The sequence below is a fragment of the Choloepus didactylus genome, chromosome 8 (genome assembly GCF_015220235.1).
Source record: "Choloepus didactylus isolate mChoDid1 chromosome 8, mChoDid1.pri, whole genome shotgun sequence".
Classification (NCBI taxonomy): Eukaryota; Metazoa; Chordata; class Mammalia; order Pilosa; family Megalonychidae; genus Choloepus; species Choloepus didactylus.
The window spans coordinates 131404721-131420879 of NC_051314.1; the positions used below are offsets into that span (position 1 = coordinate 131404721).

Genomic DNA, 16159 nt, shown 5'->3' on the forward strand with positions numbered 1-16159 from the left:
CCAGGCTGCCCGGGCCGGGTTCCGCGGGCCCCGCCGACGCTGCCCCAGCCTCTGAGGGCCGGACAGACGCCTCGGCAGGGTCCCCGGAGCGGGGCGCGCCCGCCCGCCAGCCAGCTTGCCCGCCCCGCGCCCGGCCCCCGGCCCCCGGCCCTCCGCGGATGAGGAGCCCAGTGCGGCGGCCGGAGCGGCCCGCGCGCTGAGAGGAGCGGGCGAGGTCGGCCCCGGGCCCCGTGCCGGGCAGGCCCCCCGCCTTCCCCGGCCCCGCGCCTCCGCGCAGCCGGGCGCTGGACGAGCCGGGCCGAGGAGGACCGCAGCGGGAGCCGGCGGGCCTGACCAGCGGCGGGACATGCAGGTAAGCGCCCGCCGCCAGCTGCGAGAAGGGGGCCGCGCGGGGTCCGGGCCTCCCCGCCACCCTCGGCCCCTCGGCTCTCGCCGCCCGGGAGGCGCCCCCTCCTCTCACCGGCGCTCCGAAACTTCCGAGAGCCCCCGCGGCTTTCCGTCCCCCGCCCTCGGCGCCCGCGGACCGGTGGGTCTGGGCGCTCGGGGCGCAGGGAGCGGGACGGGGTCCCGGAGCGGAAAGCGACGAAGGGGCGGCACAGCCCCCGGGATCCGGCCCTGCTCGGCCCGCGGAGGCTTTGCTGTGCTGGTGCCGAGCCGGGTCCGAGGAGCCGGCGACGGCCCGTCAGGTGGGGGGGGAGGGGGCGAGGGATGGAAGCGTTTCTCTGCCACCCCCTGCGGCTGACAGAGCTGGGGTGGCCGAGGGGCTCTCGGCGGGGCCGCGGCTGCCCCATCGCGCGTGCAGCGCGCGGCGCGGAGGGCGCTCCCGACCCGGGCAGGTAGGGCGAGGCTGCCCTCCCACCGCAGCGCCGGCGGTCGCGGCTCCTCCATCCTCTTCGCTCCTCCGGGAGCCCTTCGGAGCTTCTCGCACACTTCCCCAGGCTGGGTCGGCCCAGCTTCTCTGCTTGAGGTCTGCGCACGGCATCAACCAGACTGGGACGAGGACTACATCTGGATGATTTTAACCCCAGCGAGAATGGTAGTTCGGTGCCTGAATTTCTGCCTAAGCCCCTAGCAGGTAGAGCCGTAAGTGGTGGGAAAGTTTTGTGTGTCCTTTGACCCTCTCCTTATCTCTCATCCATCCCTGCCCTAGGAGGTGGGACATGATCTCTTTCTCCATCTTGTTCGTGGAGCTTCAGTGGATCCTTGCCAAGCTCTCTAGCCGAATTCTGCAAGTCTTGTGGGAGATAATTACATTTCTTGGAGAATGACTGGTTCTCTTTTACAGAGAGGGAAACTGAGGTGGCTCAGGATGTGGGTTGGTTTCCATGAATTGGGGGGTTTGGTCTCCACTTTCTCCAATTCCTTCTTCACTGTTCTTGCCACCTGGCCACGTTGGCATACAGCGTGCAGTTCCTACTACTCTGGGCACTTTCTGCCCGGGTACCTGGCTCAGGCTCAGGCTCACATTACCAATCCCCTAAACCGCTCCTACCACCCAGGAATGTGCCCACTTGACAGAGCTGCAGGGGTCATCTATGTCCCTGTCATCAGTGTGGATACAAAACAGCGGGTCAGCTGCACTGTCAGCTCCTGGCCACATACCAGCACTAGGCAGCTGTGGGGGTGAAGCTTAGGGTGACCCCATTCTGTGGCTGGCCCTAAGGTGACATGGGGCCCCTGGAGCCCCCAGAGCAGGCACACTCACAGAAAGCCAGAGGACCCTTTCCTCCATCAGCCGCTCCGGCTGGGGTCTGATTCAGGTATGGGCTTCCTTATCAAAGACAGGGCCGTGCAGGTAGAGCTGCAGGTGATGCAAACACCAGGGTAGGAGGTGACGGGAGTAAAAGGGGCCGGAAGAGACAACATATGGATAAATAACTAAGGGCAGCAGTGAAAGAAGACAACTCCCCTTCCTTTTCTTTTTCTTCTGATAGAAAATCAGACAGGGCGTGTGTGACACACTCTGGGATCTGCCTGCCAGGGAGCCAGAGCCAGGCTTGGAGGAGCTCACTGGCCCTTTTCCATCCCTGGATTTCCTACTTTCCCAGGCTCTGCTTTCTCATGTATTTGGGTAAAAGTGTGTGAGCCAGGGTGTGTGTGTGTGTGTGTGTGTGTGTGTGTGTGTGTGTGTATGTTTGTATGTTTGTTTGCCTGGGGTATCTGAAACCAGTCTCCTTAGTTCATTTGGTGGTTGTAATGTCTCCAAGAGTTTCATATTGGCTTGAAACAACCAGTTTCTAAAACTTTTTCTCTTCTAAAAGCGTAAGTTAAAAGGAATATTGCCAAATTGCTGGGAGCCATATGCTGTGAAAGAAAGGGGGAAAAATGGTGCTTGTTCTTCACCTGCGTAATTCACTCCCCTTTTACTGCAGTGGCAGCAAAAGAATTTTTATTTGCCCTTCTTCAAGAATGGCAGAGGACCAGGCTGTCGTGTTTTAATTTTTACTTCTAGGGTTGTTCTCCTGGTTTCTGGATTGCCACTGCTTGGCATCTTCACCTTAACCTGAAGTGATGGTCCTTGCCTTCTCTGAAATAAAAACCAGCAGAGCCACAGAAACTTTCCTGCTTACGATTATGATTTTATTCTTCCTGGCTCCTTCCCAAATTGCCTGTCATTTATCTCATTAATCTTCTAACGGGGTCTTCAGACTCCACTTTTGTTCCAGCCCCAGGACTGAATACAATCCTCAGCATCGCTATTGTTGTTTTGGTAATTCTTTGTAAACATCAGGTTTCTCAAGACTTACAAGAGAAATAGATATAAAAATCCCGTTTCCTTAGTGCAGAGGTGAGAGAATGTGGGAGCTCCCCCAACCCCACTTAAGAGCGTTCTTGGCTGGTTTCTGTTGAGCATCTTCCAACTGTATCCAGGAGTCCAGAAAAGTCCAGAATAGATACCACGATATGGATGAAAAGACCTGATAGTTTCTAATCTAAGCCATCTTTTAAGGTAAAAATCACCCTGAGGTTCTGCCTTCCACTCCCCTAGACAGAATATAGGGGGAGCCCTGGAAATGGACCTGCTGTCGGGGACAGTTCTAGTTGGACTTTTCCGTGAGAGCAGGTGACTGCAAGACTGCTACCAGGCCCTCTCCACGTCCGCCGGCTCTGTTTACCTGACTAAGTTTAAACCTCCACCCACCTCCATCCCAGTTTGACCCACTGGCTGGCGGTCTCGCCACTGGGCTGGCTGCCGCAGCAGCATTTCCTGACTTTCTTGCCCCTGTGGTTGCAGTTTGGTCTTTTCGTGCTGCCTCAATCCTCTTCTAGACTTTCTAAAGTTGGTCTCTTTCCTCCCTGCTTCTCCACCCATATGGCTTTCTTCCCAACTCGTTTTCCTCCTGGGTGATTTGGAACCTGGTTCGGTACTCGGGGGAGACAAGGTGAATTTTGGTTCTGCAGAGCACTGGCTTCCTAACCTCTCCTCTGACCCCTCCAAATACTATGCAAGGAGGTTTCGGGAACTCAAGCTGCCACTCCAGGCCCTCGTGGGGCTGTGCTCGACTGTAATCATTACCCAGCCAGGCCCAGGGATCCCCTTTGAGTAAGGCCAACAGCAGGGTGTGTTGTCAGAATTTCTTTTAGCAAACGCCAAAGGACCCGAGCTGCCTGCGTCCTGCTCTTTGCATCTGCGTCTTTTCTTGAAGGTTCTGCTGGGTTTTGTTTTTGTTTTGTGCAGGTTGGGGAGGGGGGCAGGGGTCACGTGGCGACCTTTGCTCTGTGTTTGTGTAAGTGAGAGTGTTGGATGAGATTGTCTTTGAGGCCCCTTCCAGTGCTAACCTTCCTTCATTTTAAACAGCTTTTGCTATTTCTGGGTTTAGGAAATCCCTCTGCCATGGCCCAGGCCAATTGAAGTCCAGGAGGCACGTTCCCACTGGAGTGGACTTGCAGGCAGGGCTCGTGGTGGAGCGGGAGGCTGGGGCTGTGTTCCTGGCTGTGGGCTGTGGCCTGTGGCCGGGCAGGGGCCCCTGCGGTTGGCAGGCAGCCTGGGGTTTAGGATGAGGCTCCGTCTCCAGATTTGGGTGACTTGGGGCTGGTGCCTGAGCGCCTGGGGTGAGGCCCACAGATTCCATCCTTAAGCTGGTTTATGGTCTTCTGCTTGAGCTGGAGAAACGCTAACTCCTAAAAAGTTACTCTTGTCTAACTTATAAAGGGGCAGAGTGGATTTACCAGAGCCGGGCTTGGGTAAGAAAAGGTAGTGGATGAAAAAGTTATCGGTGTACAAACTTTACCCCCCTCAAGATCTCTTGGAGCGTTATCTGCAAGTTTTCAATCCTTGGATTTGGTCTGACTCCTGCTGGGGGAGGGAGACATGGTAACAAGCTTTTCCGACCTCAGCTCCTGGTAGTCCCTGTTCCCTGCCTTGTCTTACTCTGCCTGGGTTTAGGGTGAGAAGTTCTGGCCTCTGTGCCTGCAGCTGTGTCTGCACTTGCAGCATCTCCTGGGCCTGAGCCGGGATTTGCCTTGCCCGGAGTCCGGACTTCCCCAGCAGCTGGATGGGGCCGAGAAGCCAGCACACGGCGGGCCAGGTCTCTTCCCTGAGGCCACGCAGGCTCCCTTCACTCCACGGGGACAGAGTGCCTTGGGTCTCTGCCCCTGACTCATCTCTAGGGCTATATGGTTCTCTCCCATAATTATTGAGAAGTTTCTCCTGGGAAAATTTGAGTAATGAACTGCTGAATCCTTCATTGAAATCTTGTTTCCAAGACCTGCAAAATCAAGGTAATTAAACCTTGGAAGAGATTTTTGTATCTATGTTTAGAACTAGGTAGTGTTACATCACACTCAGGAACTGGAGCAGGGGGGAGTTCTAGAATGTACAATAGGATTTACCTGGAGAAAAGAGGCAATGAAGAACAGCAGTGAAGACGAGAGTTCTGGAGACCACCTCCGTGCAAGTCCCAGCTCGACCACATATTCACTGTGCATCCTTGGGTGGGGCCGGTTGCCTTACTTCTCTGTGCCTCAGTTTCCTCACTTGTGAAATGGAAACAGTAACCTTATACCCATCTCATATGGAGGTGGGTGTGTGAGGGTTAGTACTGTAAAGCATGTAGACCATGCCTGGAACTTTGCAGGGCTGGAGAAGCGACAGCTGTTAGGACACGATTGATGAGCGCCTGACGGCGGGCTGTTGGAGCTCCTTGGCACTCCTTGGCACTTGCCCACCCTCCCCTTAGAGACGGAAGCTGCGCCCACTGCATCAGCATGTGCTTGCCAGTTCTTGAAGGAAATGGCTCTCATGAATGTCAACTGTGTCCGATGAGGCAGAGGACTTGTGTTGATTGTTGCATCAGTGGGGATCGCAGGACCCAGTTTTTGTAGGGTGGCAAGGACAAGATAGAAGCTCAGGATCGGCCGTAAGGAAGGGACAGAAAAGTTGGAAACTCTCAGGAGGAGCGTTGGATTCTGATGTGTTCCTGTGGTTGAGGATTGCACCCGTGCCTGGCTGGGAGGGTTGGAGTCTTTCTGACTTCCCACCCCCACCCCCACCCCCACTCCATCCCAAACAGGTCTTGTTTTAACTAAGTGGTTGCTCATACTTTTCCTGTGTTTGGAAATCACTCAAAATCTTCCCATGTTATAGTTTCTTATTTTTTAAAAGGTAACGTCTATGAAATCAAATGTAAAACCAGCTTTAAATGGAAGGGGGAAGATGAGATTTGAGAGTTTACCTTTTTTTCCTAGGCTAGTCTACACTGTGAGACAGGGCTGTAGGCCTGTGGAGAGAAGAAGTCTCCAGGTCTCATACTCGGGTGCTTCCAGGAGCCAAGCAGGTGCTGAAATGAGCTGAAAAGAGCGAGATGGGAAATGGAGAGGGTGCCCCATGGCAGCGAGTGCCTGCCGCCTGAAGGCATTCGGATTCAAATATTTAGAAACCACTGAGTCAGCCCAGCCCTGCCCCTTTGTGGGCTGGATGCTGTCGGGCCTTCCTTTTCTGTTCTTGCAGCCCATTAGGCAGGGGACCTGAGACTGGGAAGTGGGACCCACTTGCTTTCCTGGTTATGGGCCCTTCTCCAAGAAGGAAGTGAGTGCTGGCCCCAGCCCTGCTCCCAGCCTCACCTCGCAGGTCCTCTGAGAGAATGGCTCCTCCCACCGAGGCATCACGTACCGAATAGATATGGATTTTAACCATATCCTGAGAGTCTTTCTTCTTACAGATTTCTTCTTTCTTACAATACAATTCCTGATATTGACACGGAGTTTTCACACTGCCCAGAGACTACCCTCCTTACCACCTTCCCTATAACGTAAAATACAACCCAGTCCCCTCCCATGGTCTCCCCAGGCCCCCAGCCTGGCCCCTGCCTCCCTCCGCCACCTCATCTTGGACTGCTCTCTCTTACCCCCGGTGCCTGCCACCCAGGCCTCCTTGGAGCTGTGCCATCACCCTGTGCGTCCCGAGGCCTTTGCCCCTCCCTCTGCCCGCTCTGCTCCCACCCTGCAGGTCTCCGCTTCTCGCTTCTGGAAGAGGCCCAGCTCTCTAGAGCAGTCACCCTCCTACCAGTTCTCTCTGACACCGTGGCCTTCATCTGCAACTCTCTTGTTTATTTATTCATTTCCCTATTAAATGTCTGCTCCCCCCATGTTTGTTTTATTCTCCGTTGCATCCTCAGACCTTAAAACAGTGTCTGAACCATAGAAGGTGCTCAATAAATATTTGTTATTGCTGACCTTAGGGCAATGGACTCTGTCATGAGATGACATGTTCCTTGTTGGAAACAGGCCTGTCTCACCTACTGAGGATGCCATCCTAAATGACTTTTCTGTTGACAGTTGCATTCTTCATGTAACAAACATTGACTCAGGCATATCCCAGGTGCTGGAGACATAAGATGTGGTTTCTGGGTGCTTGCCACGCACTCTGTTCCATCTCATCCTGCTAGTTGCTCAGGCCATAAACCTTGAGGTTATCCTTGATTCCTCATGTGCCCTCACCTCTGGCTCTGATTTCAGAATATATCCAGGACCCCGACCGCTTCTTACCCCAGCCCCCTCTCCCAGGCTCATTCTACCACCACCTCTCTCCTGTGATACGGCAGTAGCCCCCTAACTAGGCTCCTTGCTGAAACCTGTCAGATCATAGTCACCTTTCCCCTCAAAGCCCTCCAACAGCCTCCCGTCTCACCCAGGGAAAACCAGAGTCCTCATGGTGGCTCACAAGCACTATGTGAGCTGACCCCTGCTTCCTCTGGGACCTGATCTGTCAGCCTTCCCTGGCTCGCCTCGCCCCAGCACGCTGGCCTCCTGGCTCGTCCTTGAACCCACTGACTTGCCTCTGGGTGCTGGTTTGAATCTATTAGGTCCCCCCACAAAAACCATGTTCTTTAATGCTGTCTCGTGGGGGCAGACTTATTAGTCTGTTAATTAGGGTGGAATCTTTGACTGGGTTACTTCTATGGAGGTGTGGACCCCACCATTCAGGGTGGGTCTTGATTAGTTCACTGGAATACTTAAGAGAGCTCAAGAGCTGACCCAAATGTTGACTCTTGGAGATGCAGACTAAAGGACGTTTGGAGATGCTAAGCTAAGAGATGAAGCCCAAAGTTTGCCCCTGAAGAAGCTAAGAGAGGACCCCAGATGCTTAGAGAGAAACATCCTGGGAGAAAGAAGCAAAGACACACAGGAGCTGAGAGAGAGGAGCAAAGACAGAAGCCCAGAGACATTTTGGAGAAGGCCATCTGGAAACACAATCCAGGAGCAAAGGACCAGCGGACGCCAGTCATGTGCCTCCCCAGCTGACAGAGGTGTTCCGGATGCCATCAGCCATTCTTCAGTGAAGGTACCCTCTTGTTGATGCCTTAGTTTGGACATGTTTATGGCCCTAGAACTATCAACTTGTAACCTAATAAATCTCCTTTGTAAAAGCCAACCCATTTCTGGTATTTTGCATAAGGGCAGCTTTAGCAAACAGGAACACTCTGCCTTGGGCTTTTTGCCCCTATCTGTACTCCCTTCCCTTCCTCAGGCATTTCGTCATATGTCGCCCCAGCCATGTCTTCCATGACTTCCGTTTATACATTGCATCTGTCCCATCCTTCTCGACATTATTTTTCTCCATAGCGCTTATGCCCACTGAACATGCAAACAGTTTACTTATGTCTTCTCTCATCTGTTTCCCCTCACTAGAATACAAACACCACGAGGGCAGGGATTTTTTTAAAGTTTATTTTATTGTGGTAACGTACATACAACATAAATTTTCCCATTTTTAGCCATTTTCATGTGTATGATTCACAGTGTTGTGCTGCCATCACCACCATCCATTCCCAAAACTTTTTCATCACCCCAGACAGAAACTCTGTGCCCATTAAGCAGTAACTCTCCATTCCCACTCACCCCCAGCCCTGGTAACCTCTAATCTACATTCTTACTCTATCAATTTGCTTATTCTAGGTATTTAATAATAAATGGACTCTTACAGTTTTGTTGTTTTTCTATCTGGCTTATTTCACCAAGCATAATGTTTTCAAGGTCCACCCATGTTGAGGCATGTATCAGAATGTCACTCCTTTTTATGACAAAATAATATTCCATTGTATGGACATACCACATTTTGTTTATCTGTTCATCTGTTGATGGACACTTGGGCTGCTTCAACCTCTTGGCTATTGTGAATAAAGCTGCTTGTGAACATCAGTGTACAAGTATCTGTTAAGTCCTTGTTTTCAGTTCTTTTGGGTATATGCCTAGAAGTGGGATTGCTGGGTCATATGGTAATTCTATATTTAACTTTCTGAGGAACCACCAAACTATTTTTCACAGTGGCTGAACCTTTTTACATTCCCACCAACAATGTAAGAGTGTTCCCACATCTATGGCTAATTGATTTTTGACAAGACTGCCAAGTCCGCTTAACTGGGAAAGAATAGTCTCTTCAGTAGATTGTGTTGGGATAACTGGATATCCATGTGCAAAAGAATGGAAGAGGACTCCCTATTTTACACCATATACAAAAACTAATTCAAAATGGATCAAAGACCTAAATATAAGAACCAGTACCATAAAACTTCTAGAAGAAAATGTAGGGAAACCTCTTCAAGGTATAGTAATAGGTGGTAGTTTCTTAGACTTTACACCCAAAGCACAAGCAACGAAAGAAAAAATAGATAAACGGGATCTCCTCAAGATTCAATACTTCAGCTGCTTGAGAGGACTTTGTCAAAAGGGTGAAAAGGCAACTGATTCAATGGGAGAAAATATTTGGAAACCACAAATCTGATAAGGATTTGATATCCAGAATATATAAAGAAATCCTACAACTCAACAATAAAAAGGCAAACAACCCAATTTTTAAAATGAGCAAAAGGTATGAATAGACATTTTTCCAAAGAAGAAATACAGATGACTAAAAAGCACATGAAAAGATGCTCAGCTTCACTAGCTGTTAGGGAAATGCAATCAGAACCACAATGAGATATCATCTCACACCTACCAGAATGGCCACTATTAAACAAACAGGAAACTACAGCTGTTGGAGAGGATGTAGAGAAACAGAAACACTCATGCATTGCCTTCGGGAATGTGAAATGGTACAGCCGCTGTGGAGGATAGTTTGGCAGTTTCTCAGGAAGCTAAATATAGAATTACCATACGACCTAGCAATCCTGCTGCTAGGTATATACACAGAAGAAATGAAAGCAGGGACTCAAACAGATACTTACACCCCAGTGTTCCTAGCAGCATTATGCCCAATTGCCAAAAGATAGAAGCAACCCCGAGTGTCCATCAATTGATGAATGGATGAACAAAATGTGGTAAATGCATACCATGGAATATTATTCAGCTGTAAAAAGAAATGGAGTCCTGATGCATGCGACAACATGGATTAACCTTGAGGATGGTATGCTAAGTGAAATAAGCCAGATACAAAAGGACAAATATTGTATGATTTCATTGATATGAACTAATTATAATAAGCAAACTCATAGAGTTAGAATCTGGAATATAGATAACCAGGGAACAGAATGGAAATAGAGAATGAGGAGCTGATGCTTGAGTTGTACAGAGTTTCTATTTAGGTTGATTGCAAAGGTTTGGAAATGGATGGTGGTGGTGGTAGTTCATTATTGTGAATGTAATTAACAGCGCCAAATTATATATGCGAATGGTTGAAAGGAGAAGTTTGGGGTTGTACATGTTACTAGAAGGAAAGTTAGAAGATAAAACATGGGCCTGTATAACATAGCGAGCCCTACTGTGGACAGTGGAGTGGGGTTAATAGTACAAGTACAAGAATGTTCTTTTGTGAATTATAACAAATGTACGACACTAATATAAGGTGTTAATAATAAAGTGGTATATGGGGGGAAGTATACCTAATGTAAGCTGTGGATGATAGTTAATAGTACTATTTTAATATTCTTTCATCAGTTGCAGCAAAGGTACAGCACTAATGCAAAGTGTCAATAATAGGGGGTTATATGGGAACACTATTTTTACAAGACTTTTATGTAAACTTACAACTTCTCAAACAATAATACTAATTTTTAAAACACAATATTATGTTAAGTGAAAGAAACCAGACACAAAGTACTATATGTTGTATGATTCCATTTATATAAAATGTAAATATAAAAAATCTATAGAGACAGAAATAGATTAGTGGTTATGTAGGGCTAGAGAAGGATAGAGGGATTGAGGACTGACTGCTAAGAGGTATGGGGTTTTCCTTTTTGGAGTAATGAACATGTTCTAAAATTGATTGTGGTGATGAATGCACAACTCTGCAAATATACTAAAAGCCAATGATTGTATGCTTTGGATGGATTGTATGGTATGTGAATATATGTCAGTAAAACTGCTTTTTAAAAAGAAGGGACAAACACCAACAATGTATGAGGGTTCCTATTTCTCTGTTTCCTTGCCAGCCTTGTTATTTTCTGGTTTTTTTTTTTTTAATAGTAGCCATCCTGGTGGATGTGAAGTGATAGCTCATTGTGGCTTTGATTTCCATTTCCCTAATGGCTAATGATGTTGAGCATCTTTTCATGTGCTTATCGGCCATTTGTAAATCTGCTTTGGAGAAATGTCTATTTAAGTTCACTGTCCATTTTTTTTGTTGGGCTTTTGTCTTCTGGTTGTTGAGTTGTAGGGAGGGCAGGGATTTCTGTCTGTTTTGTTCACTCATGTATCTTGAGCACATAGAATAGTGCCTGATGTATAGTGGGTGTTCAATAAACATTTGCTGAAGGAATCAAGTAAGTGAACGGCAGAGCCTCCCATGTCACAAGGCAGAGTCTGCAGTCCTTCCTCTGGCTCGTTGCGCCTTTCCCCTTCCTTCCCGTCTCTCCTGACTGCAGAGGTGGCATTGGGTGAGAGGATATGGTTAAGGACCTACTTCTATTTTGTTATAACTGACTGTACTTTTTAAAAAGTATGAAAGGAAGACATTTATTTTTAAAATATAAAAATTTTCAACTCATATTCTTAATTCATACATACTTTCATTGAAAAATGTAAAGAAAAAAATGGAAATGATAATTCCAATTGGAGATACTCGGTAATATTTTGGTGCATTTCCTTCAGACTTTCCTATGCATATATGTACAAGCGCATGTGTATATTTCTTTCTGTGCTTCTCTCCCTCCTGGATGGCTGCTCTTCAGGGTGGGGAACCATGCCTAGTCTCTGTTTCTTGGGTACCTGGCACAGGCCTGGCATATAGCAGGTACAGACCGTTGTAGATTAAGACAATGAACAGCCAGCACGGGATCTGTTTTCTGGTAAATGGTTGTGCTCTGTACAGCCAGTCCCTGTAGTTTCTTTGCCTTTTTGGTTCATGAGCTGTTGGTGAGTGTACTGTCTTTTATTTCCATAAGGTTATTCTAAAACCAGATTTCTCAACCTCCCCACTATGGACATTTTGGAACTGAGCCTTCTTTATCGAGGGGGGCTGTCCTGTGCATTGCAGGATGTTTAGCCGTGTCCCTAACCTCTTCCCACTGAATGACAATCACACCTGCATCCCCAAGTCCTGACAATCAAAAATATCTCCAGACATTGCCTAATGGTCCCTGGTTGAGAACCCCTGCTGTAAAGTATCTCAACATTTTTCCTGACAATATTTCCTTATTGTAGTCTCCCCTGGCTCCTTTGGGATAATCTCTCTTGAGAACTATTTCCATGCCACTGCCTGAGTGTGGGCCCTTCCTTAGGCATCAGAAATGAGTATGATGGCAGCTTTCTCACCTGATGGGTGCCCCGGTCTGCCGCCCGACCCCAAGGCCATCTCTGTCTGGCTCTGCTCCCAGCTGAATCAGGCGACTGCTTCAGGTCCTTATCCTGCTCAAAATTCTTGAGTGGCCCCTCATTTCCCTACTAAGCAGAATTATCTTTACTGTGATATTCAATACCCTTCGACAGCTTACCCTAATGTACTTTTGCAGACTTCTCTCCCACGACTTCCCTGTATCGCAGCCAGAGTAGAATTCCTGCCCCCTTGGTACGTTTGCTCATGCCACTCGCTCCTCTCGAAACCCCTTCCCCTTCCTTCTCCTCCTGTTCACACCTGCCTGTTCCTCAAGATACAGCTCAGAAGCCACCTCTCTGATCGCCTCTGTTGGAAATGAGCTTTCTGTGGTTGGGAATGGGTTTCCAAAGAGCCACTCCAGTTCAAAGAATACTGAACTAGAGTTTCTCGCTGGCTATTCATCACATGACTCTCTCCACACCTTGCCTTTTATTATAATTATTCGTGTTCGCATCTAGCCACGTGCTTATTGAGAGACACAGTCCTAGCCCTGTGACTTTTGGAGTAAGTGCACACTTGCTGAATCCACGGTGAAGCCATCTTCTCAGGTTGACTCAGGGGATCTTAGGAGAAGCTCCACAGCTACTTCCCCCTGGCAGCTAGGACTGAACCTAAATCACTGCAGAGAAATGAACAACCATCCTAAAGATTTACAAGGGTCCCAAATTGGGGGTGTTCTATAGCAAAACAGGTTTTGTTACCTACTGTGTGGTGATTTAAAAAGCCTGCCATGATCTCACTGCTCTCCCCCTACGTGGGACCTGACTCCCAGGGGTGTAAATCTCACTGGCAATGCAGGATGTGACTCCCGGGGATGAATCTGGACCTGACATCATGGGATTGAGGACATCTTCTTGACCAAAAGGGGGATGCAAAATGAAACGAAATAAAGCTTCAGTGGCTGAGAGATTCCAAATGGAGTCTAGAGGTCACTCTGGTGGGCATTCTTACACACTATATAGATAACCCTTTTTAGGTTTTAATGTATTGAAATAGCTAGAAGTAAATACCTGAAACTACCAAACTCCAACCCAGTAGCCTTGACTCTTGAAGACGATTGTATAGCAATGTAGCTTACAAGGGGTGACAGTGTGATTGTGAAAACCTATGGATTGCACTCCCTTTATCCAGTGTATGGATGGATGAGTAGAAAAATGGGGCCAAAACCTGGATGGGGAATGGGGTGGGATGGGGCGCGGGGGGGTGATTTGAGTGTTCTTTTTTTATTTTTGTTTTTTATTCTGATTCTGATTCTTTCTGGTGTAAGGAAAATGTTCAAAAATAGATTGGAGTGATGAATGCACAACTATATGATGGTACTGTGAACAGTTGATTGTACACCATGGATGATTGTATGGTATGTGAATATATCTCAGTAAAACTGAATTAAAAAAAAAAAGCCTGCCAGCCTTCCAGATTTCAGTTGAGTACAGCGGTGATTTTCAAAGTCTTGCCCCTCATGCACTGTCATCTCCTGTCATGGAGAGGACATGTGGCTCCTAGGGTTCAATGGACTCGAGTTTGAATCTTAATTCCGCCATTTATAACCAGATTGACCTTACCTTGGTTGTTTAACTTTTCTGAGCAGTGTCTGTATCCATTCAACAGGGATGATAATGCCCATCTCGTAAGGTTATTCTGAGAATCAGATGTGATCCTTTATGTGCATTAGGGCACCCCTTGATGCCTAGGATGGACTCAGTAAATGTTAGTTCCCTTCTTCATCTCTTCATTGAAAAACAGAGAAAGCGTCAAGAAGTTGTCATATAAATGCTCCAAATACTCTCTCAGAGTTTGGTTCAGAGGAATAGAGTGTTTCATAATTTGTTTGTTTTGACAGTTGAGGAGACAAGGGAGACCTGAAAATTCATTTTATATGGTGGCTGCTTTCACCAAACAGCTGTTCCATGCTCAGCAGCTCTGGGCTCCTGGAATTTCTGGAGGACCCCACAGTCTGAAAGGTGGGTTACTGGACGGCGGAGGCCGTGCTTCACTCCTCTTTGTTCCTCTGTCCGTGTTGACAGTCCCAGCAGCCGGCTTTGTTACTACTCAATAATATTGGTAGGTTAATGAGTCAGTGACGTCCGAGAAGGTTATAATCCCCAGTTTGAGAAAGCTGGTCTGGAATTACCATATTTCATCAATACTGAGGCACATTTTAACATATCTGAGAGCAGGCTGCATCTTAAAATCAGTATTTTGTCTTAGTTTAGTTGGGAGAGTTTTTCTTTCTTAGTGGTACGAGATAATTGTGCCTGTCTGAATCAGTAGTGTCTTAGGTTTGGTGAATTAAGGTAACGTCATTGGTCACTCTTTTACTAGGATGACCTGCTGGTTCCTGGGGCCTGCCTTGATGTCCTCTTTGGAAATGTGCACCTGTTGTTTTGCCAAATGGAATATTTAGAGTGTCACCTTCATTTTGAACAGCCATTGGCCACGAGTTAGAATTGAGGAAGGAAATTAGGCAAAGACCAGAGTCCCCGGATCCCTGGGCCCCTATGCTTGAGGATGCTCGGCTTTCCTGTGTCCACCTGGGAATCGGAAGCCTTGGATTTCTAACCCATGTTAGCAGGGATGTTGGATAAAGTAACAACCACAAGTCTCCCTGTCCTCATTTGTAAGTGGCTTCACAACATGGTTCCCCTTACCTGTCTTGCAGAGATGACGTTAGGATGTAATGAGATAGTGTGTATGAACGTGGTTTATAACAAAATATAAGGCATTATTCCTACTTGTCGTATGTGCAGGGTGGAGATGTGGCCCAGGATGACAATACACAGCCCCAGGTGACTCACTGGTGATCACACCTGTGGCTTACCTTCTTGTTTGTCTATTTCTAGGAGAGCAGTAAAATGTCAGCCCAAAGGATCAGAAAGAAATTACATCCTATAACTAGAGTCTGGGTTTTGTTTTGTTTTCTTCCCATTTTTTACCTCCCTGTTTCCCTGCCTTGGCATTGGAAAATATGTCAGGTACAATATCAGGAACATTAACACAATCTTCATCATGAAGGAGTAAGCCTAAACTCATGCACAGTGCTTGAGAAATCAGGCTCTGCAGCCTAAAGGTGTTGGTTCATTCCTGGCTCCTCGAATCTCTGCAGTGGGACTACCACACAGAGGTGACCTTGAGCAAGTCACCTAAATGCCCTTGACCTCAGTTTCCTCATCTGTTAAAATCCTTAAAGGGCTGTGGTGAGGACTAAATGAATTGCATGGAAAGTGCTTAGTGGGACCTGGTACATAGATAATACCAGTGGATGTAGACGCTAATCATGCTTCTAAACAAGCACAAAAAACATTGTGTAGTTGCCAGCACTTCGTTCTGCTGACATAATCCAAAGCTTGGTTATGTCTGGGAAGAAAGGATAGAGCTGGTGTGATGTTCATGCTTAAACGTGGCACTAAGAGGCAACACAAACGTGTCAATTCAACAGTAATGTGACCTCAATAACATCGCATTTTCAGATACATACAGTTTTGGTATTGCAACCCAAACAAGGAAATCCTGGTCAAAGCCTTACCAGACACCTTTTAAATGTTTCCTTTCAAGTGAGATCCTTGAAATGTACTGTTAGCCATTCCGTGTGCTGATGAAGTCTTCAGTGGCATCTCACTTGTAGACTTACATGCTCGGGAGGCCTGCCCTCACCAAATGTGTGGTGGGAAGGTGGTGTCCGACTCATGTCTCTGATTCAGTTTGGAACACAGACTTCTGAGAAAATATCATGAACCTGTTTCCACAGTCCGTTTGCACTGAGGGGTTAGGGAAGGTCTTAGCAGTGTGAAAACCCATGTGCCTCACATGGTCTGCCCTCTCTTTCTTCTGCTGAGCCTGCTGCTCTGGCTGAATGCCTGGGACGATGCAGGCATGCCTCATTTTACTGCACCTCACTTTATTTTGCAT

The 16159-nt window shown here is 47.8% G+C and overlaps 1 protein-coding gene across 1 annotated transcript in view; it reads left to right on the forward strand.

The window, feature by feature from the left end:
- Positions 1 to 268: 268 nt before the first annotated feature.
- The window catches only part of WNT5B (Wnt family member 5B), a 113709-nt gene continuing 97818 nt past the window's right edge, over positions 269 to 16159 (forward strand). The window contains exon 1 of the mRNA XM_037847190.1: positions 269 to 352. Within this exon, the coding sequence (XP_037703118.1) occupies positions 347 to 352 (6 nt within the window). The 5' untranslated portion in view covers positions 269 to 346. The remainder of the gene's footprint in view (positions 353 to 16159) is intronic.